The sequence below is a fragment of the Gigantopelta aegis genome, chromosome 3 (assembly GCF_016097555.1).
Source record: "Gigantopelta aegis isolate Gae_Host chromosome 3, Gae_host_genome, whole genome shotgun sequence".
Classification (NCBI taxonomy): Eukaryota; Metazoa; Mollusca; class Gastropoda; order Neomphalida; family Peltospiridae; genus Gigantopelta; species Gigantopelta aegis.
In genome coordinates, this window is record NC_054701.1 from 28,639,905 (window position 1) to 28,664,175 (window position 24,271).

The 24,271-nt window shown below is 36.1% G+C and overlaps 2 protein-coding genes across 4 annotated transcripts in view; both read right to left on the reverse strand.

Moving 5' to 3' along the window:
- LOC121367831 (protein HIRA-like) overlaps positions 1 to 15,200 on the reverse strand; it is a 46,590-nt gene extending 31,390 nt beyond the window's left edge. Inside the window, exons 1-12 of one of the 2 annotated variants that reach the window (XM_041492225.1) lie at positions 15,145 to 15,200; positions 10,023 to 10,085; positions 9,240 to 9,350; positions 8,361 to 8,451; positions 7,604 to 7,692; positions 5,016 to 5,111; positions 3,469 to 3,551; positions 2,496 to 2,573; positions 1,869 to 2,036; positions 1,507 to 1,557; positions 1,060 to 1,116; positions 530 to 600 (exon numbers count right to left, since the gene is read on the reverse strand). In XM_041492225.1, coding sequence (XP_041348159.1) covers positions 530 to 600; positions 1,060 to 1,116; positions 1,507 to 1,557; positions 1,869 to 2,036; positions 2,496 to 2,573; positions 3,469 to 3,551; positions 5,016 to 5,111; positions 7,604 to 7,692; positions 8,361 to 8,451; positions 9,240 to 9,318 — 863 coding nt within the window. In that variant the 5' untranslated portion in view covers positions 9,319 to 9,350; positions 10,023 to 10,085; positions 15,145 to 15,200. Of the gene's footprint in view, positions 1 to 529; positions 601 to 1,059; positions 1,117 to 1,506; positions 1,558 to 1,868; positions 2,037 to 2,495; positions 2,574 to 3,468; positions 3,552 to 5,015; positions 5,112 to 7,603; positions 7,693 to 8,360; positions 8,452 to 9,239; positions 9,351 to 10,022; positions 10,086 to 12,664; positions 12,834 to 15,144 lie in introns of those variants that run through there. The other variant, XM_041492224.1, reaches the window with a different exon arrangement.
- LOC121367832 (peroxisomal sarcosine oxidase-like) lies at positions 14,556 to 22,314 on the reverse strand. Of its 2 annotated transcripts, XM_041492227.1 has the most exons (9): positions 22,207 to 22,314; positions 20,034 to 20,182; positions 19,462 to 19,675; positions 18,781 to 18,963; positions 17,446 to 17,592; positions 17,034 to 17,186; positions 15,894 to 15,969; positions 15,137 to 15,265; positions 14,556 to 15,014 (listed from the first exon to the last, which is right to left on the reverse strand). In XM_041492227.1, exons 1-8 carry the CDS (start codon positions 22,312 to 22,314, stop codon positions 15,141 to 15,143), a joined length of 1,155 nt encoding a protein of 384 aa, XP_041348161.1. In that variant the 3' UTR covers positions 14,556 to 15,014; positions 15,137 to 15,140. The 2 variants fall into 2 exon arrangements, with proteins under 2 accessions (XP_041348161.1, XP_041348160.1); XM_041492226.1 differs by having other exon boundaries at positions 14,556 to 15,265.
- Between the last annotated feature and the right edge of the window lie 1,957 nt (positions 22,315 to 24,271).

Sequence of the window (24,271 nt, forward strand, 5' to 3'; positions counted from 1 at the left end):
GTGTCAATCAAGAAAGGTTTGTAACAAAACTGAGAAAAACTATGTAAAAGTGTATTCTAGTGTCTGAAGAAGAAGCTCCTTTTCTCTTTAAAATCCAGTTAAAGCCCCCCCCCCCCCTTCCCACCCCCAATTTTTTTTATATTTGTTTTTCAAATCCAGTTATAAGAAAACAATATCAATCTCGAAAAAACAACCATTAAAAATATTATTTGGCTTAATTCAACCAAGTCGTAAAAATTAAAATTCACATATAATTAATTGCAATTTATTTATATTTATATTTTACAACTGAAATGTCCATAAGTAACTACAACAAAGTTTATTACATAAAGTTGTGATGTATATAGAATAGACCGTGAGTGCCCACCCTTGTCAAAGCTACTAATGTTAAAAGGTTGGATTGGGCTTACACAAATCAACATCAAGAAAGACCTAATGTAGGACATTTTTAGATTCATGCTAAGGTTAGGACATTTTTAGATTCATGCTAAGGTTTTTTTTACAACAACTATTAAAACAACTAGCTCACCATGCAATATCCAAGATCGGACTTTCAAAAAGGTCATGGGTCACAACCAAGGGCCTTTTCAAAGCTGTGAGCTGCAAAGTTACACACAAAGACAGTAAATGCACAATATTAATGATGAGAAGAAAATAATACTTATTGAAACTTGAAACCACAATCTGAATGGTGTCTATTGAGCATTGATATATGACAAGAACAATGTAATGAGATTCAGCAATATTTCATAAGTAAAAAACTAATTATATTTAATACTAATTAGATATTATCCTTTTTTAAAATAATAATAAAAGTAATTCAAACAAGAAAATGTTAATGAAAGTTCTAATTCAATCTTCTTCAATAAACATATAGAATAAAAAAGAGCATCTTGCACAAAAGCCATATTTATAAGGAATATTTTTTTAATAACACCGTTAGCACATTTTAAACTACATAATTTGTAAAAGTAGGTCCATTTGGTAACTTTAAAACCTGTTTAGACTGTACAAATTATTTTAAATGTCACAAATATACATGATGATAGAGCTGCATACCCATATTGACAGAGACCGATCTTTGCTACCGATAGCACAACAAGAGTATTGCTGGTTCTGAAAAAGGTATTACAAAGAATATAAAATAAGGATTTAAATTAGACAAAAACATGATCACTTTGATAAAAGTTGCTTCATAATTTGCAGTCCAAATTAAATTTGTCTTAGCCACACAGTCAGTTACAAAATAAAGACTTCTTAAAGATGTTAACTTGAAATTTATCTTTCCAAAATTAAATTTACACTCTGCAGATTAAATACAAATCCAACAAAATTTAAAAAATAATGAGCTATCTCTTTCTAAAGTCAAATCAAAGTATTAACCTCTCATTTTCTCAAACACAACTAAAATTGAAAACAATTTTAAAATAAGAGCGTGTGATCATCCACTGTTCAAATCCATATTTTGAATGTAGGTCGTACTTGTTCAATAAAAACATTTCTTACCTTTGAAGAATCTTTCTTGATTTTCTTTGTCAGAATATTTGGATTAAATCGCTGAAAAAATTATTGTGTGGTTACAATGTCCTTATAAACATGTCAATGGAAGTAAGTACCTTACACTTCCATAATTGTAATTAATGGAAAAGATACATAATTAGCATCAAAACAAGTTCCAAACTGGTGGACAACAAAACTGAATTGAAATATTCAAGAATTAGATTAGTGAAGTCAGGTTTTTGGCAGACTTTATTAACCACTATGTTTGTAATTTTTTTTAGCCTTACAGTAATTAAATCTTACATCGAAATGACAATGAACTGAGATTAAAACAACTAAACATTAATTGTATTCAACAGTATACTTACAACTACTGTGATAGCTTTCCGATGACCAACAAAATCAAGAGTGGCCTTCCATCCCTGGCGCTCAATAATCTGAGCAGTGGGTCCCGAGTTGTTCATAGCGTGGGCTGACACGATGTAGTGACCATCCGGGGACCAGTTCAGTCTGAGGACATGAGTTGTTCCAGCACACTGTGAAAAAACACATAACAGAATATAGCCAAATTTTATAACTGCACTGCTGAAGGAACCAAACCAACAGGCTTAAGATATTGGTGGTTTGGGATACATGTAAACATAATTTTTCTTGGTGAAAATTATGGCCTCGAACAATTTCTCAACCATAAAGGTTAACTTCATAATAAAATTGTTACCTATCAACTATGCTGTTTAAATCTATTTTACTGCATACTTTGTATTCCCAAAACATGAGAAAAAAAAAAGTTATTCCTACATTTATTTTCACATAAGTGCCACAAAACATCTTACAAAACCCTATGCTAAATATTTCTAACTAACTACTAATTAATCAACCATCTTGTTCTACTGTTCTACGGAAATGAGACAAACTGACTTTTGAACCTGCAGCATTGTTCTACTGCTTGATGAATATGAGACAAACTGACTTTGAACTACGTAGCTCTTACACACCTCCTTGAAAGGTTCATGGATTGAGGCTTCCATCTGCCAGTCACGTGTTCTCCAAATACGCAGACTCTTATCATCAGACTGAAAAAAAAAAAAAAATCCTGTATCAGAAACACAGCACACATTATTTCACCCGAACTGCCATTCTGTTCACAACTTTAAACTGATGTGAACCGCCAGTGGGTTATGTGGTCAGTGCTTTGAGAACTGAAAATTGGTGTAAACCAATTTCATTTTTGTGTAAGCATCCATAACCATGTAAATGATGTCCTACAGTTTATGCATGAACAAAAAAAATGTCATGCAAAAACCAATTCGTGCAAGCGATATACAAATGAAACAATCTTTCTTGCAATTTTCAGAGAACTGGTAGTGAATCATTAAAGGTTCTGTAACTTACTTTATTAAAAATTAAAGACAATGTTAATACTTTGTAATAAAATGTTTGCATTTTATACTTTATTTTTCTTAATCTCACAGTATAAGCTAGATATACTATTATTAAAACATAAGTTCAATGCAACTTTTATGTAACTGCTTAGTTACACAAATATATTTTACATATATGTAGGTAAAAGTCACGTGAATTTTCAAAGTATTGTCCCCTAAAAATTAAAGGAATGTATGAACATTTCAAACTATCTATTATGTATCTAATGTTTGGTAACTGTGACACTGGTGATCAACAGGAATCTACTTACACTGCTGTAATATCTGGGTAGATAGCCTTTTTAATTACAGACATACATGCATATCACCACTAACAAAAATGGATAAAGAAATGAAAAAGTAAGGCGTTGTTCAATTTCCATGAAGCAGTCGGATTAACAGAAGAAACTATTTATTTTAAACTTTTGCAAAGCATCATTGTTAGAACAAAAAGTTATATACCGGTAACACTTTGTGATGTTCCTGTGAAAAATATTTCTCCTTCATGTGTATTAATATTACAAAATAGAATGTATCATAAAAGTACCTGAGAAGCAATATATTTTCCTACTGGATCCCACGTGACTCCCTTCACCAAACCAGAGTGACCCTTTAAAACAGCAACTTGCTCTGAAAATAAAAACAATACTTTGTGAAAAGCAGCTACTACATATTAATGAACCAAAGTGAAAAGTTTGAGCAGATTATATTTTGGAATAACATAGAATATAAGGACCATGTTTTTGTACTTTCAATAAAAAGTATAAAGAAAAGTAAATTGATTTTTAAATATGAACAAACAGACAAGATATAAACAACATAAAACATGAAAGAAAGAAATGTTTTATTTAACGATTCAGTCAACACATTTTATTTATGGTTATATGGCGTCAGACATATGGTTAAGGACCACACAGATTTTGAAAGGAAACCTGCTGTCGCCACTACATGGGCTACTCTTTCCGATTAGCAGCAAGGGATCTTTTATTTGCGCTTCCCACAGGCAGGATAGCACAAACAATGGGCTTTGTTGAACCAGTTATGGATCACTGGTCAGTGCAAGTGGTTTACACCTACCCATTGAGCCTTGCGGAGCACTCACTCAGGGTTTGGAGTTGGTATCTGGATAAAATATCCCATGCCTCGACTGGGATCCGAACCCAGTACCTACCAGCCTGTAGACCGATGGCCTACCACGACGCCACCAAGACCGGCCATAAAACATGAAGACAAAAACATTTTTCTAATAACATCACAAACATGATGGCAATGAGATGAATGGTGAAGCTGCAGTATTTTCCTTTCAGTATGGGACTATTTCACAGGGCCATGATCAATGCTTACTGACAACTGAGCTATGTTTGTAACATTTGACCCTGAGATATTCGGAACCAGTAGTGCCTGCAATCATCCCCCATCCAGTATGATACAGATTTAAAAAAAATTACAACTTTTCTTACAATAGTATTTGGGTGATCAGAAAATATTCACATATTTAAACAATTATTACATAAAATAATTTTGCCAATTGTTTTTAAAATTCACAATTGGTGAATTTGGCGAGTGGCAGAGCTAGCCCTGACCAATAATAAAGATGGTCAAATAAAGTCTACAACAAACTCTTTTTTGTTTTGCATAAAATGCACCAGGAGCTACAAAACAAACCTCAACATGACAACAAAGACATTAACTTTGCTAACATTTATCTCTGAAGTAACAGGCCTCTGAAAATTGCAGGGGGGGGGGGGGGGGGGGGGGGGGGGGGGGGAGGAGAGATGTAGCCCAGTGGTAAAATGTTCGCTTGATGCACGGTCGATCTGGAATCGATCCCCATCGGTGGGCCCATTGCGCTATTTCTCGCTCCAGCCAGTACACCACGACTGGTATATCAAAGGCCATGGTATGTGCTATCCTGTCTGTGAGATGGTGCATATAAAAGATTTCAATTCTCAGAGGCCCAAGTAATGTGGAATTTAAATTTTAATGGTTTAAAGAAAAAAATGTTGTAATTGACGAAACGATTTCCCACTGCCTAGTAACTGAAACAAGCACCTTTAAGAATGGAATGTGGAATGTGAAATCAGTTGAGCTTACCATGGAACTTGTTTGTGTTCCAGACCACCACGGTGTTGTCAACACTGCACGAAGCCAGCCACATGTCACACGGGGCCCAGGCAAGATCCAACACATCTACAAAAAACAAAAACATTTGTTACCAAACCCATCATTAGTGATATACAGTGAAACCCCTCAAAACCGGACCCTCAGCAGTGTTCTCGCTGGGTCAAAATTAAAGGAGGGCAGCCGCATGTCACCACACCCTTTATAATAAAAAATAAAAAAAATAAAAAAATGGGGGGGGGGGGGGGGGGGGGGGGGAGGTAGCTTGGTGGTTAACATGTTGTTATGTGTTGATAGATTTTGTGGAAAGACATACTCCTTATTTTGCCTACAAAAACGTTTATACGAAATACAGGCAGACTCGTTTTTTAATTGAACCGAAGATGTTATCAGTCTGATATTCACGGGCAGTTCCAGTTTTGCTGAACCGATCAAAGTTTTAATATTATTATTTTAAAAAAGATTTCAAGATATACGAAAAACAAAAAAGACGATTGTGTTATCCCCTAATGTCGAATACATTTTTTGTTATTTCCATCTTCATTGAATGAATCGATCACTGTGATAAAATATTATCGCCAACTGATAAAAAGTAGTTTCATTTTTGTAAAGGTGGTGTATATATTATTTGGCACCCAAGATAAATGATTTTAATGCAAAACACTACCACTTCCGTTGTTTTTATAAGCGGTGATATCCCCCCCCCCCCCCCCCCCCCCAAATGAATAGTTTACAATATGTTATCAAGAATTGCTGACTAAACAGAATGACAGAAAGTAAAAATCATCAGTTACAATCAATTATATCTGCAATTGAGGACAAAATATCAGACGACAGTTAGTGAAAACAGAAGATAGAATGACCGTTCTGATCACGTGACAAATTTGGTGCCCAATAAGTGGGAGTTTTTCAATTGGACGGAGATTGCCGAATCCATAATTTTTTTTAAATGTTTTCATTGCTCAAATAAAATATAACTTTTATTGTGTGTATTAAACATACAAATGGATACAGGTATGGGACAAAATAGAGGCTGTTAAAAAGACTGTTAAATTATGGTAACTGTTGTTAAATGTTTCGTACACAATGCGGTTTGTTTCCTTTGATGTCCAGTGTGCAGACTAATCGTTGTGGGTTTTTTTTTATGTGTGGAAAAAAGTGTGCATTTGGAAATAGCGGAGATAGGTGCTGTAAAATATAGTATGGTGCTGGACAATAAAGAGGGGCACAGAAAAATAAAGGAAGGCGGAGAATGTGAAAGGAGGGCGGCAAAATGCAATAGCAGGGCGGGCTGCCCTGCTTAAATGGAGCAGCGAGAACACTGCTCAGTAAACCAGAATTCCCTCAAAACCGGACGTTTTACACGGTCCCATCATTTGCATATCTTTTAAATTTACCCCTCTAAACCGGAAACCCCTCTAAACTGCACCGGACGAAATTATCCGGTCCCATTGTGTTCCTTTAATACAAATTTTACCTCAGTGGTTAGGTAATGACGTCAGTCATTACTGCATTACTTATACTTTGAATACCCACTCATCCGATAATGTGATTCCGTACGCAGAGCTAATTAAATGTGTGCATGCTCCAGTGTCATTGTTGTACAGTTGACATATACCAATTAAGGGATTAATTAACAGCTTTGATGTTTAAATAACTGGAGAAAACACATGTACTCCCTTTATCCTGAGCTCGATTGTTATAAAGTTAGATTAACTTACGAATTTTATTGAGCTCTTTATCATAGCCTACATGTACGTCTCACGATTACCGCAGTGAACAACAAAGCAACTAGGAATTTAATTAATTTTTCCAATCATTTGAACCTTTTTTTTTGTTTTATAGTTTTATCTTTGCAAAGTTTATTTAACAAAATAAACAGCAACCATGAGTAAAATTGTTTGGCTTGGTTTGGTGAAAAATGTGTCAATTGTTTCATTTTAGTATCTACTTTGGACATGTTGGAAGGTCCAGCGAAACGCCGCCATTTTGAATTATTGCTTGATGATAAACTTAAAATAATTTGATATTTCAAAAGTGTACCTTTTTTTGGCAGTTTTATTAGTTACTATATCAGTAGAGAACACCAACCAACAAATGGTTTATCTCAATACTGAAACTTCTGTAAACCCTCAAAACCGGACTTTTTTCTTAGTCCCATGGCTGTCCGGTTTTGAGAGGTTTTTCACTGTACCTGAAAATATGAGGCAAATAATAGAACAGAGCTGGCTATCAGCAACAAGTAGGTTTTGGTATTATTAGCACCGTAAAACATTGGCATAGCCACGATTTTATATTGGTGGTGGTGGGAACCATGCTGTTGAGTTGTTTTATGGCGCAACAGAAAAACATGTTTTTGTCAAATACGATTTACATATTTTCTCATGAACCTGCAATTTCAGATCACAATTGCCTCACAACTTGTGTGATTTGATTGTAGACTTCATGAGATATTATAAATCATATCTGATAAAAAACAAACATGAAATATCCTCTATAAATACAACAATCAGTTAAACGTAAAATGAATGCTGTATATAATTCTGTGATCTAAAACTCACCTCCTGTGTGACCACGCAGTGTATGCACTGGCCTCCACTGTTCAACATTCACATTCCGCGAACCAAACACAGCTGTAGCACAGGCATGTCTGAAACACATGATCAATCTCTCATTGGCAAGGTATGGTTGTTATATTAAAGGCAGCTGATTAACATTTAAAAAAACTATAACAACAGAGCAGATTTAGGATTTCTGAGGGCAGAGGACGAGAATTCTAAAAACTGGGCTTGGTGAACCAGTATTGAAAGCTATTTCACCCTGGTAAACTACAGCATTCCAGTGTTTATGCAAAATAAGAAAATATAATTTCAAACTCTGAATAGGAAATATAGGAAGAAGGAAATATTTTATTTAATGATGCACTCAACACATTTTATAAACTCTGAATAGATGACATTCTTTGTTTAGACATGGAGTCTGGTATATGGTACACACCAAATGTTGCAATTAATACAGGACAATGTTAATTAAACCTTAACAGTGACTTAGCTTTCAAAGGTTTCACTACAACTTCCAAGAGTACTAGGCTACATAGGAAATAACTGTATGCTGACCAAAACGACTACTACATTAATCCTAATACCAGCCCTTGAAATTCAGATGGCAATTTAGTATAATAACAAAGTGAATACCCGATAATAATAAAAATGTAGTGGTATATTAATTTAAATTTTGCAACAACCTTAATGACGGCACTGCTGATTGCTATCGCATATTCAGATGACTGTAAAACTGAGTATTATGTAATAAAGTCACCTGCTGGTCTGCCAGATAATAATAAGTTTGTCGTCACTGCCAGTCGCCAATGAACTTCCATTGTGTGACCACCGTACACAGTTCACACATGCTGCAAAAAAAAAATACATTAAAGTCTTTAAAACTGCAATATTTAATATGTTTTTATGTGTTTTGAAATCGGTTGGAATTTCATCATCAATCATCAGTAATAATTGGTTTGCACCAACTGAACAACTTTTGAAAATACCATTGGTTACAATTATATACATGATTATGGATTTGTATAATTGATCATCACAATGATCAATGATTTTTATTATTATAACTGATCATTGCAATATCACTAATTTTTATTATTTAACTATTTAGAACAGACCATGCATCCATATTAATTTTCTTACATCATTTTATGATATCCTTTGGCTAGACTCACTAATTTAGATCACACAAAAAATATATATTAATTTTAATTTTGACCCTCAGAAGCCATGTGATTTTTCACCAGTTTGTGTTAAAAGGTACACGAAAAAACCCCAGGCCAGTCTATAAAGAAAAAAATAATGTCAGGTCTATTCAGGGCTTAATTAAGTAAATATAAACTGAAGTTGAAATAAGTCAATATCTTCATAATTAACTGGGCAATATGGAATTTCAAATGTTGAAATGTTTCTATTATGTTTGGCTTGGCTCGTTATCATTAATTATCATCATTATGTTCATTATCTTTACAATACAAGTTAAAAAGTGTCTTAAATTACCATCAAATTATAGAGTTTAAATCTCTATTTTGATACAAGGATGAAGGCAACTGCTGGACAATCAGTTCTGCTTTAACATGTGTGTACTGCACAGTGAATACCAGTAACAACATAATACACTGAAAAGTAAACAAATTACCGAGGTGATTGTCCATCTGACATAAGACTTTTGGAATATTTTCATCTCTCTCATCCTTCTCATCCCGCACAGGAGACATATTCCAAATAACAACCTTCCCACAATCATCGCCTGCAAATAAACAAATGTTTTAGTATCATTCATGCTTGGGGCAAGATGAAGCCCAGTGGTGAAGAGGTCGCTTGATGCACGGTCGGTTTGAGATTGATCCCCGTCGGTTAGCCCATTGGGCTATTTTTCATTCCAGCCAGTGCTCCACAACTGGTATATCAAAGGCTGTGGTATGTGCTATCTTGTCTGTGGGGTGGTGCATATAAAAGATCCCTTGCTACTAATTGAAAAATGTTGCGGGTTTCTCTCTAAAAGTTATTGTCAAAATTATCAAATGTTTGACATCCAATAGCCGATGATTAATAAATCAATGTGCTCTTGTCGTTAAACAAAACAAACAAACATTCTTGCTGATTATTAAATGATCCATCTAGATAATTTACAATAAATTGTTACAAACTACTTAAATTCCAAAATATTTATGGCAAAATACTGATTTCTTCTACAATATATAGAGGATGTACATTTATGTATTTGATAAATGAGAGGAATATAAATACCACTGTCCAATACTAAAAGACCAAATTAAAATCCAATGTCTTGATTGTAACCGATTCATACCACCACACATAACAGTTCAGTTGTGTGACAAAGCAAACATTTCAGGGCTATTTTATAATGACTACAAATACAGGTTACCGGTATAGTAAGTTAAGCCAATAAATACTGTACCTTGTCCACCAGTAGCAACACGTGACCCATCAGGATGGATATCAATGGAGAAAATTGGCTTTCCTACAAAGAAAAAAAAGAGTTCAAAATCCATAAACTCTTTGATCTTGACATTTTATAATTTTTAACCAAGATTGAAATATATTATTTTATTTAAAACAGAGCTTATGTCTCTTTTTTTTTTAACAGATCTAAACCAAATACTAATAATACATTTCTTTCTGATTATACACTTTATAAAGATAAACTTCCCGCTGTTATACGATTTACTAGATATTCAGATAATATCATAACGTTCAGTTTTTAAGTGATGTCGTCCTATCAGAATTTCTCAATGAATGACGTCACTTAAAAACTGAATGTTATCCTTCGATAAACCTCAGAAGATGAAGGAAGGAAGGAAATGTTTTATTTAACGATGCACTCAACACAATTTATTTATGGTTATATGGCATCGGACATATGGTTAAGGACCACACAAATATTGAGAGAGGAAACCCGCTGTCGCCACTTCATGGGCTACTCTTTTCGATTAGCAGCAAGGCATCTTTTATATGCACCATCCCACAGACAGGATAACACATACTACGGCCTTTGATATATCAGTCGTGGTGCACTGGCTGGAATGAGAATTAGCCCAATGGGCCTATCAACGTGGAATGATCCTAGACTGACCGCGCATACATCAAGCGCGCGTTGTACCACTGAGCTACGTCTCACCCCCTCAGAAGATGAAGTCTTTACAGAAGATGAAGTCATTACACAAGATGAAGTCATTACGTCAAATGGAACGTCACTACATAAAGCAAGTCAAGGAGAGGACATTAGAAACATTTTTTTTTCCAATTAAATAGAAGTGTTGTTTGTAATCACAAAACATTTTTTTTAATTTAGTATAGAATCACTATGCTAGGCTATGTGTTTTTATACAATTTGTGACTGTTATACATCTATAAATTCACAAAAAACCTACAAAATTCTTATGTAACAGTCTGACTGGTAGTGTTATTTTAATGAACAAAAAATAAATAAATAAGCCACACACATTCTCTCCTTGATTTACACTACTTTTCTGCAAGTAGCCATCTTATTCGAAAAACTATATTTAGATAAACAGATACAATTATCTGTAATCTGCAGATTTTAAAATATTTTAATATCAAAATGTAGGAGAACTCAGCAAAATTCCATACAAGTAAAATTAGCAAAGGTTGTAAAATCCAACTACACAGAACTTCATATTTTATTAACCTGTAGACATGTATTTACATAGATCATTTCATCATGATATTTATTTGTGAAAGGAGGGCACACTAATTAATAAGAATTGTCATTCTGTACACATATTGGTTAGGCAACTTGAAATCCATACAAACCATCAATCAGTTATGTAATGAACCTTTACATTCTAAAATGAAAAATATCATCGGAACTTTATTCATGTAGCCTATTAAAAAAATATTCAGGATTTCTGTCCCCCAAAAATTAATTTTGGTATTAGTTAAATTCATGTTTCTGACCATGAGTCTGGCACATGAGTCGGTTGCTTAAATGGACTTCTTTTAACTTTTTAGTTTGGTTCCTAGACAATGTGGTGTTTCAACTAATGACATGCATTTTCTCCAAGTCCTTGTTGAAGCCTTTTTATTATAAACAGAAGATATGGGTCTTTGAATGTCTGGGAGTCAGGTTGAGATGGAATGTCTGGTGATGGCTGAATACTTCTTTCTATTTATTTCATTTGTAATCATGTTTGATAGAATGTCTGGAATACATGTTTGATTGAAAAATGTTTTTAAAATTTTAAAACTTGGATTTATTTTGGGTACATTTCTGCACACTTGAATTATTTTTTGAAAAGTTATTTTATTCTTTCACTCTGCTAGCAGAAACAATGATATTTTAGACTAACAATAATTGTTAACACTCTTGACAAATGATTTATAAAAATGAAAAGCCAAAAAACTACAAAACAAATTCACTGATCTTTGTGACAATCACAAGCAAAAAATTCTGATTTAACTAATCTGAAATCCATGTCATTTACCACAGTGGCACATGGCCAGTAAGTTACAACATGACAATTCTGAATTCATGTGTTACAAAATCGGACTCTTAAAATATTTTAGAATACCCAAATAAAGTTCTGGTGATCGTTATCTTTGCAACTTTTAAAAATATATAATGACAAATTTTTTTAATGTTATGATTCACCACATGAACTATTGGCAGTTCATACCAATCTGAAGTAGTATAACTGACAGAATGATAGTTTGCGTGAAATATTGTGCCCTATATTAAACCTAACACCATTTTAAGCAAACATCTACAGTCTGAAACCAGATTTTAATTTTATTCATATTTAATTTTGCATTTAAATTAACTTTTTAATAATAACACCCTGACTTAGTCTACTGAAAACTGCAGTAGCAATTTAAATTTTACATTGTGATTATTATATATGACTAAATACAATAATAATAAGTGCATATCAACCACAGACAGGAAAATAACATGGAATTGGTTAAGTGCAAATATGTGTTTTGTTTACTAACAACATGTCACAGTGTCAGTCAGTGTCATGAGACGAGTCGATGGGGGCCTTTGTTGAATTATAAGCCTTGAGAAAACACTGGTTCTACCTTCATAGGTAACCCATGCAGGCTTTAAAAGGCGCATTCTGTGCAGCTACGCTGCTGGAGATCTTGCTGTCAGCGTAAAATATATTGGATCATGCATGCTCTATGCTCAGTGATATAAACAATCATACATCTAAATCTATTATGTTGAAATAAATGGAACACGCGCGAGGTCATGTTATCGAAGGTCAAGGTTGCATCTGACCGATTCTTTGTTAAATTCGCTAATGCACGTTACATATGTTTTCTATCCTGACATTAGACCAGTTGACTATTAATAAAAGTACAAACAAATCGAGACTACGGTAAATAAATGTATGTTAGTATTTTTAACCCATCACAAAAGCGCTCTAGTAGTTAAAAACAAATCTACTTGCGTTTGTCACAAAACTTAATTTAATAAAGAATTGACTATAATTCAAGTGCACCGAATTTCCATGTATGTTTTTCAATTTAAAATACTAAAATTTATAACTATTTTTTGTTTTGGGATTATTTATTTATATGGCACCCACGCAACGCCCCCTCCACATCCCAACAAGCAATGTTTATAACCGTACTAAATACAAGTACTCTTTTTTTTTTTTTTTTTTTTTTTTTTTTTTTTTTTTTTACGTTGACAAGTTCACGTTATATCTCGCAGCACGTTTGAAGAAATTTTATGGATTACAAACATATATGAAGTTATGAGTAAAAGTCTTATAGTGTCTGAATTTTGTTTGGCCATCTTATTGCAACCAATTAACTTATTTATTTTTGTTTATAACTCATCCATACACAACCTTTGCAGCAACCAAGACGATTTTTTTGTAATATTCCCATACTTTTGTTTTTGAAAAACACAGAAGTTAAAAAGAGTTTTAAAATCTAGTATATGGGATTCTAAAAAATATATATGTAGCACCCCATCCCAAAACAGTATTTGGACATCAAGGGTTTTGTTTTTTGTTTTTCATTTTCAATGCATCCATCAATGTATCCATATAATGCATAACATGCCCATTGTTTCTCTATGAAAAATTAGCATCGATTGCCTATAATCATTTTTATTATATTATATTATATTATCCATTTTAGGGCTGCGAAGTACTGGGTTAGCATGCCAACCAGTGAGTGCTTTGGTAGAGCAGTTTTAATGGGAAGATGTAAGCCATAGTCACCGAATACTATTTCACAGCTACACTTGCTGTTCTGTCGGTGGCTTGGGGAAGTGCATGTATCAGACCCGTTAACAGATGGAAGTAACCAATAGGAACATACCGACCCTAAGGTAAATAGGAGCAGTATAAAAATCATGGTACAGTAGCTAATATAGTCTTTATCCATCTAAACCAAAACTAGGGGACATTTTCCAACTAAAAAGACACTTTTTAGAAATTTTGGGGAAGTTAAATAACTATAGTATCCCATACTCCCCACTAGGTACTACCCTGCGCCCAAATTTTACTAAACATCGTAAGCCTATAGTTTTGCACGTAAACGTAAATCTACGACTAAACTACAATTCTCGTTACTATTATAGTTCAACAAATATAATTAGAAGAACACATATTTCATTTTCTTTTGTCTTTAAAATCTGGACTCGGGATTTGTTCCATCCCAGCTCTAGACCAAGGGAAAAACAAAACCCAACCAAATTGACATGGGTTAAATAGCCGTAGATTAAAATGTGTGGATTAGTCGTTTTCGTTTATGTTTGAAATCATCTTTCAAGTAAAATGTAATGTGGAATAAATAAATGAATACTGGTACAGGAATTAATGAATAAACGTACAAATGAATTAATGAGATTCAATGATACATTTAAGAAACCAGGTTGCTTACACATCGGTCAAACAAAGGTATATTACAAGTAGTCATTTGAAGAGAGATAAAAAAAAAAGACATGCAAAAATACAGGCATAATAATATTTTATTCGAGATACATGCACAATAAGTAACAAAATATACCATAAAAACGTATACATATATTCAGGTAAAGGGAACCAGACTGTATTATTGACGCCAAATATATTATATTTGATGTAAAGATCATCTGATATTCATAGTTTATATTGATGATATATAACGATAGAAGTATTCGATCTGTCAAGCGTGTGTGCAGGTGGCGCAGTTCAGGGTAGAATCCCTTCTTTTCAAACACATTTTCTCGACCCCCAATAAACTTTGCTCGCCACAGTCTAGACCCCATTACAGAAATTCCTGTACAAATGCTGAACTGTCTATTCATAGCTCAATTCGCATGTCCAATGAGAATCCTCGAGATTATAGTTCTTGGTCTTCGAATTCTCATATGTAAGAGAACCAGTTTTCAAATTCTAATATTAGCAAAAAACAGTCTTCCACTTCTAATATTAACAAGAACCAGTTTTCAATTTTTAATATTGTTACCCAGTTTTCAAATTCTAAAATTAACGAAAATCCGTTTTTTTCGATTTTCAATATTAATTGGAACCAGTCTGATGTTTATTATATATTATTACAGTCGGGACAAAGCCTTGAACCGGTCTATCCTGAATGGCGTCACATCATACGACGGCGTCTCGCCAAGAGCAAACTGTCCCAGGATCTTGCCTACAACGGGAGACAACTTGAAGCCATGTCCTGAAACAAAATCATAGTTCATTTTAATAAAAAATCTTTTCAATCTTTCAGTGGTGTATTCAGGCGACAAAAAATTGGGGACGGAATTTATTTTTTTAATCTCTGAAACTAGGATTTAATTACTACCTTAGCCATTTTTAAAGAACTCCAAGTTCACCCCTAAACATCCATCATGCCAACTGTCAACGTTTTCGTGAAAAGGATAATAGATATGGTAAAATGCAGTATATTTGGACATTTTAACTTGTATCTCTCGAATATATTTATGATTTAAAACAGTTAATACATTACGACGTAGTGATGGCCAGACACGGATATCTTTTTTTGCCGACGTCAAAGAAAACTAAAATCCTGTTCAAACACATTTTACCCTACACAGCAAGCCTTCTTTCACAAATCCCAGGATCCGTGACTCAAGGCATATACGATATATGCTGTTTATATTGATTTTGTTTTTAAATATACATTTACCATGGACTCTACATTGATGCAATATACTAAACGAAATATTACAAAGTGAAGAATGCACAAACAGTAATTTATGTAATGTACATGGGAAATATACAAAATAACATATTAAACAATCCTAATAAGATGTTAGGAGATCTTTAAAGTACATTACACTGACCAGAAAATCCTGCTCCAATAATTATATTCTTCCATCTTGGATGTTTGTCCAATATGGGGTGTTTGTCTGGGGTGTTCTGAAATGAAGTGTCGAAAACATTAACAATGGCCTATGAAAACAAAAATGTTGCATATCGCGACAGTGGAGGTACTTGAAGTGGTTGTAGTATATATGTCATTTTGGTTGAAACAAATACTGAGGTGTCCTTTATTCCTTAAGGCACCAGTGTTCAAAACCCTTCGGTGTCTTTAAATCAGAACGACAAATCCGATATCATAATCAAAATTATAAATTACTTTGGAAACTGACAGTATTGGTAGTATTGTGTTATAATGTGTTTAAACTGTAAAGAATGTTCGTATTATTCAACTACCGTACAAACATGTTCTATGCACGACGCAAGGCTTTTCAGAGCTTTTTATGTTAAGAACCCCCCAAAAGATTACTGTTGCGAAAAATACATACATTTCATATATATTGTTAAAAGAAATTAGGTACATATTATATTCAAATAAAGCTTAGGCACCTATGTCACAAAAGTAAATCTTATAAATACACAGTACAAATAATAGTTTAATTATTATATATACATTTAATTTTTATTGGTGTTTACCGTAATACAGATACGGCGTATTACCCATGTGGTTCAAATATCTTGGTACATATCAAAGTGATACGTCCTACTTTGTGACGCCATCGGTTGGCGCACTACAACCTTAGAGGAACGTCAAGCAAACGAGTTGAGTGATATAAATCAAGATCGATTATAGGTAATAAATAGGATATAAAACTCGCTATCATTTCGTATTATGTTCAAGTCCCTCGTGAAATAACAATTGAAAAGTATTTTACTCGGGACATAAACATGATACGAAATGGAAGCTCGTTTAATATCCTATAAAACCTTCACCGTAAACCTTACGATGTTTTGTGAAATTGACTCTAGGAATCCTATCCAGGAAACAAAGCCTTGGCGACAGAGTTGCTCACCCAGTATAAAAGATAACGCTGGAATTATTAGTGTTCCCTGTCTTAGACAGACACGTGCGCTGTAGCAGCCTGTTCTGGTTAGCATGTTGAATCGTTACCTTACCTTATAGTAGTACGTTATACCTTGCCTTACCTTTATTATGAGCGTACCGTGTATATGCAGGTCTCCACAATGCTCGGTGAACACGTCTCGAGGCCAGGGAAGTGGTCACGGACATACTTCGTAATGAGGTCCAACACCCAGGAATCAGGCACACCATCCCTGTTGTCGGGGTCAATTTCAGGTCCGTGGTGCAAGCATATCTTTGTAAGAAAGTGTTGTTGTTTTTTTAATTCAGATTTCAAACTCATTACAATTTCTATTAAAACACAATCAATAGTCCATTAAGAAATAATACATTACATCTGAAGAATGGAACTAACGTTGAGCTAAATGCGAAGTTCAGGCCGTGGCAGCCACCGCCGTCGTCTGAACAGCAATATCTATATTTCACTATTTTATTTCGTTAAGGCTAGACAAAAAACACATGAATGTGTTCAGTAATCGAACACCGTGTCTCACCTTGACATGTCCGGGATATTCTTCACATGGTAGGCCATAGATATCATAAGGTGCACTTCCATTTACATCATAAAATGGCAACAATTTGCCACTTGAGTGTGATCCGCATTCACGTTCCTTCCAATAGCAAACAGATATCCGTACTGGCTGAAAGAGTGTAATCATATTTAATTAGTTGATACTGTTCCAATCTTAGAAAATCTAAAGGAAATTAACCCAAATTACTGTCTTGGTCATCAACACAGGTTTCTCCTTGTTTCAAACCAAGTAATTTGGTATATTTATGTTCTCAATATATTGCATAACCTACATCTTTTTTGAGTCAAAAGGAGACTGATAAACTGGCAAAAGATTAATAGCATATTGTATAGGATAAATCTCCTTGATAAAGTAATGGAGACAATTGCTAGAATTGTCAATGTAAGTGACTGCATGTGCAGTTCTGCGTAGTGTACTACATATTGATTACTAGTAACAATCCAGGTGCGTCTGTCCCAGGCACATTCCGACGCCAAATAACCGTAAATAAAATGTGTTGAGTGCGTCGTTAAATAAACCATTTCCTTCCTTCTCCCTTCCTGTCCCAGGCACAGTCACTCTACAACTGCGAGAGTCTGTTCCCGGGATGGATGTGCCTGAACCTTACGTGGATATATAGGGGCATGCAAATAGATAAAGGAATGTCTGTCTTGATCCTGTAATCCAGGTGCAAGTATCTACTCTGGCTGCTCCATCATTTGTTTTTATCTATGTATTAAATATGTGATTTAATTTATACAGTTGGATAATGCTTTTTCAAGAAACGCCTTTTTGTATTGTTTTTAATTTACATTACAGTTGGTTTAGATTTCTTCTTTTAATACAAACATTAAAGAGAACTTACATAGCGTTTCTTTCGTTTGCGCATGCATTCCCGTTCAATTAAATTTAATCACCATTATGATAGAAAACCTAATTTAAAATCTTCCAGAATGCACTTATGTGTATGTACGATTCAGAAGAACAACACATAACAGATCCCTGTCCCAGGACCTGTTCATTTATAAGTTAATAATTGTTTTTATATACTCCCTCCCCATACCCCGTTTCCTTCTACCCAAATCAGTAATCTTCCCGAAGGGTCTACTACAAAATATATAGAAACTTAAAATGTATTCAACGTTTATAAATCTGCTATGAATAAAGGAAAGCTTCAAAAGTAATTGTTTTCCAAACACGTGTTTTAGATTTTCACAACATATTACTAACGTCTGCAGTCGTAATGCAAAAACAGTTACAGAGTATCATAATGCGATAAAACGACCGATTTGAATTGCTCGTCACTTTACAGTTTACCTTCAAAGGAAGATCGAGTTCAAGCGGCTTCAAAACGGCAGAAGCCCATGGTCCAGCAGTGATAACTAACTTCCGCCCTCGGAAGATGGCATTTGGAGTTTCTATGGCGACAACGAGTCCAGGTTTAATATTGATGACTTTGCAACCATCCATTATTACCCCACCATGTCTAGTGAACTCAGACTGTAAATGATAAGCAAACAAACACGCAGCATGAAGTCATTTTATTGACCTCAAAGTACACGATAGCTTTAACGTTTGCAATATACCTTTGAGACTCTAAAATTAACATCTACTGTACGTACTGAACATGATAGTCGATTGGCTAAATTATCTTTTTTAACGCAGTCCGTAACCATCCCTTCGTTGATTTTTCAGATTTAATTTTAATATTTACTTTTTATGTCCCCCTGAATGCAACTCTACCGATTATTCAAGATGGGTTTCTCTTTCCTGTAAAATCGACAATATCCGAACCGAGACGTTTAGTTTAAAATGATAATATCAAAATTGGGAGGGGGAAGGTGGAGGGGTAACTCTAAATTTTGGTTTATTGAAATGTATTTTATCCTGAAGAAAACCGAAGACACACTAAAAATCGTTTTACGTTTCACTTAAGTAGATCTATCAAAGTCAAAATTTAAACATAAATAGACAAAATTGTACACTGGGTTTACGTACCTGGAATGCTTGCAAGGCTTTATCGGCTCTTAATAACCCTCCATCAAAATCTAGCACCCCAGCAAACGTTTCGGGATACTTCATCATCGGGAAGCGAGTCTTGAATTCGGACGGCGTGAGGACCTGGTGAGACGTGTTCAGCTGAAGGAGACTCTGTGTCACAGCCATAAGGACATCTCCGTCATATTCCCCCATAGAAACAAACCCACTTTGTCTAAAATAGGTTTAAAGTCATATTCACAATAACAACAATAAGCCATAGGCGTCGGAAGCTGATGGGGGAGGGCAAGTAACACTACCCCAACTCTGAAGCTAGAGGAGCCAGGTTATACTTACCCCAAGTTGAAAGCTTATGACCTCTCATTTAATAACTGGCCCATCCAGTTTGCACCCCGCCCCCAGACACCGGCATCGTCCGATGCCACTGGATGCTGCTCAAAAGAAAGTCGTCAGAATCATGAAATACATGCCCCCCCCCCCCCCCTCTTCCCAACGATAAGGTCAGAGAACACTAGAGCTATAACATCATTAACTCACTATTTCTTCTTTTTTAACTAACAAAAGAAAATTGCCTGAAAATTTCGCATCCAAAGTTGTTTTGTAACTCTAGCCACATATCAGTGGCCTCCAGCATCATCTTTGTGTAAAAGACTTCTGGGTAAGCCTTGCGGGTGATCCGAGATTGGCCATGGGAACTGCCTCGACTGTGTGGAAGTGGAAACTGAAAAGGTTAAGAATACAATTTATAACAAACAAACAAACCAAGCTATAACAAACAAAGAGAAACCAACAACCTAAAATGGTCAATTTAATGTTAGTATCTTTATTAAAGGCTATCATTCCAGTGACTCTACTGCACCCGCACAGACACGTACATGGCCTATAGCTAACGTCCGACATCGCCAGTGACTGGGCACTGAGGCACGATTCCTACAACGTCCGACATCGCCACCACTGGCACAGACCCATTGCCGTCCGACATCGCCAGTGACTCTACTGCACCCGCACACCTATAGCTAACGGCCAGTCTGAGCACCCGCAGATACATGGCCTACATCCGACCGCCACCATGGGCATGGCCTATTGCCTGACATCGCCAGTGACTGGGCACTGAGGTACATGGCCTATTCGTCCGACATCGCGACCACTGCACCCGGGCCCGTATTGCCGTCCGACATCGCCAGTGACTGGGCACCCGCAGGACAGACATTATAGCATCCGACCGCCATGACTCTACTGCACCCATTGCTAACTCCGACATCGCCAGTGACAACGTCCGACATCGCCAGTGACTGGGTCTGAGGCAGATTCACATCCGACCACCATGGGCCCATTGCCTGACATCGCCAGTGACTGGGTCTGGGGCAGATTCACATCCGGCCAGATTCACATCCGACCACCATGGCCACCATGGGCCCATTGCCTGACATCGCCAGTGACTGGGTCTGAGGCAGATTCACATCCGACCACCATGGGCCCATTGCCTGACATCGCCAGTGACTGGGTCTGGGGCAGATTCACATCCGGCCACCATGGGCCAATTGCCTGACATCGCCAGTGACTGAGTATGGGACAGATCACACATGGATACCAAGGGCCTAGCGTCTGACATCGCCAGTGACTGGATCTGGGACAGAGTATTCACATGATTGATCCATATCATACGGGTGTGGGTAGTGTTTGGCATGTTTCCATCTCATGTCATGGACACAACCTCTAACTTCGCCTGAGAGTTCTGTTGAAGTGTCAAAATACGTTTACATGTATATGTAATGTACAAGGGGGCGGGATCTAACTCACTCGGTACAGCATTGGACTGAGGTGGGTGAGTCGCAGGGCCGAACCACCTCAGTGGACCCATTCTCTGATTAGGCTTTTCCCCGTCTCAACCAGTGCAACACGACTGTTTTATCAAAGGCAACTCGTGGTATGTGCTATCCTGTCTGTGGAAAAGTGTAACTAAAAGACACCTTGCTGCTATAGGAAACATTTAGAGGTTTTCCTCTGAAGACTACGAGTTAAAATTAGCAAATATTTGACATCCAATAGCCAGTGATTAATAAATCAGTGTGCTCTAGTGATGTCTTTAAACTAAACAAATTTAAGTTTTATATAGTGTCTAAATGTAGCGACAGCAAAACGTCACCATAACCAGTAATCACAAACGTAATCAACCACATGAAGTAGGACACAGGCTTAACTACGGTTAATTAGGGACTTTAATTTTTGTGGATATCCCGATGGCCGAGCTGTTTAGATCTCGGGCTGTCAAATTTCATGCGAATCGGTGAATATAGTTCGAATCCTGCCAAATGACACTTTGTGTTTTTAAATATTATATTCTCAGGCCATTCTGCAACGGGCTGTAACCTCACCGTGGTGCAGGGGTGTAACATTTTCTTTGAGAATGGCCAATACAGCACACAATTGAAGTTTTGAGTAAAATTCAGTATCCGTAAAATTCTGTGATATTTGTGTTTTTGCACAGTTCTTTACACTGTTCTTTACACTGTTTTTGTTTAAACCTTGAATTTTTATATTGATGTTGATCATCACTTTATTTATTTGCATTACCATAGTTTGACACCCAATAGCCGATGTATTTTTAAACATTCATTCATTCATTCATTCTGCAACGGCGTAAGTGAAATATAACCTGGTGAAACCGTGGTACTGACATACGGGTGACATACGCATAATTAAAAAGCTAGCAATCTACTGATCGACTGGCTAACATTTCCATACCTGTTCCAACAACAATGTCTTGACGCCTTGCTTAGCTAAATAGTTGGCGGTTGCAGACCCTTCAATCCCCGCACCAACAACGACCACGTCGTAGATGTTGTGCGCCATGATAACACGTGGTTTGTAATTTCTGCTTCACAAATGCTCTCTTATTATAAAACTCACAATGAATATCAAAATACAATGTTTGGCGAATGACCTATACAAATATTTGGCCTATACTGACCGAGATAACTGCACTGGAGTGAGTGTTCAATGAGGATGTGTATCCAAGGTCACTAGCCCTACATCAACTTCATAACATATTATTAACCCATTAACCCCTGACATTGGACAGATAGACCATATGACGAGGTGTGTGCCCAGGACAACGTGTCTGAACTCTAATTGGATATAAGTACAATCATTTATTTTAAAAAAGAAGAACAAAAGAAGAAGATAATCCATGACCTGTTTGGTTATTGACAACCGCTCTCTACCGTGTCCACGAATGCACTCAAGCGAACGGATAACCTCGACTCGTGCTCGAACTAACTGTCCTGACACCTACGCCCATGACAGGCGTGCGCTACAACAGCTTGCTTTGAATTTGCACGTTAAGCCCTATAAAATGATCTGACCTGAACATTAACATACAAGAATGAAAACAAACGTTAAAGTTTGCTTTGTTTAACGACACCGCTAGAGCACATTGGTTTATTAATCATCAGCTACTGGGTGTCAAACATTGGGTACGTTTGGTATATATACTCTTTAAGAGGAAACGCGCTTCATTTTTTTTTCATTAGTAGCGAGGGATGTTTTATATATTATGCACCATTCCAGAGACAGGATAGTACATACCACGGCATTTTGGTATACAAGTCGTGGTGCACTGACTGAATCGAAAAGTAGCCCAATGGGCCCACCGACGGGGATCAATCTCAGACCGACGGGGATCAATCTCAGACCGACCGGGATCAATCTCAGACCGACGGGGATCAATCTCAGACCGACGGGGATCAATCTCAGACCGACCGCGCATCAGGCGAGTGATTTACCACTGAGCTACGTCTCGCCCCTCAACACGAGAATGAAACCAGTGTGTTTTGTATAACGACACCACCAGAGCTTGCGAGACAGGGAGCGGGAGGGGCAACTGCCTCCCTAATGCTGGAGCAAAACTTCAAATTCTGCCTAAAATGATATAGGTATTCGGGTAAAATGTGCTAACCTGAGACCTTTTTACCGTGCATTTCCATCATTCTATCCTCAAAATTAGATGTAATCCATGTAAAAATGCGTAGAGATTCGTTTGCAACTGTTTAGTAGTAATGCTAATATAAATAAATGTTGTTATGCAGATTCGGGCATTTTCATTTAATCCGGGCAAAAGCCAGTCTTCCCCGTTATAAAAATTGGAGCCCGTACGCCTAAGCTAATTGCTTTCTTAATCATCGGCCATTCAAAAAAAAAAAAAAAAGAAGAAGAAAGAAATGTTTTATTTAACGACGCACTCAACACATTTTATTTACGGTTATATGGTTAAGGACCACACAGATACTGAGAGAGAAAACCCGCTGTCGCCACTTCTTGGGCTACTCTTTTCGATTAGCAGCAAGGGATCTTTTATATGCATCCTACAGACAGGACTGACCGCGCATCATGCCAGTTATTTACCATTAGGCAAGAATGAAAAAAGTTAATGTTTGTTTTGTTTACCAACACCACAAGAGCACATTAAATTATGAATCATCGGCTACTGGATGTTAAATATTTGGTAATTTTGATATATAGTCTTACTGTCTTAGAGAGGAAACCCGTTACATTTTTGTCAATTAGTAGCAAGGGATCTTTTATATATATATACCATTCCGCAGATAGGATTGCACAAAGACCTTGGATAAAGCAGTCGTGGTGCACTGACCTGAACGAGAAAAAGCCTAATTGGCTCACCGACGGGGATCGATCCTAGACCGACCGTAGATCAGACGACCAAACATTAACATACGACCGCAAATTTATACATTAAATATACAGACACTGGTATACTAAACAAGAAAGTTGTATTTAAAACGAAATTAGT

What these genes read in the sequence shown, in the direction of transcription:
- LOC121367832 (XM_041492227.1), bottom strand. Translation starts at nt 22,314, where the DNA reads ATGGCGCACAACATCTACGACGTGGTCGTTGTTGGTGCGGGGATTGAA. An exon ending in AAGCCTTGCAAGCATTCCAG is followed by an intron (nt 18,964 to 19,461) that starts GTACGTAAACCC and finishes TATCATTTACAG; the next exon opens with TCTGAGTTCACTAGACATGG. An exon ending in TGGAGACCTGCATATACACG is followed by an intron (nt 15,970 to 17,033) that starts GTACGCTCATAA and finishes ACTTCATTTCAG; the next exon opens with AACACCCCAGACAAACACCC.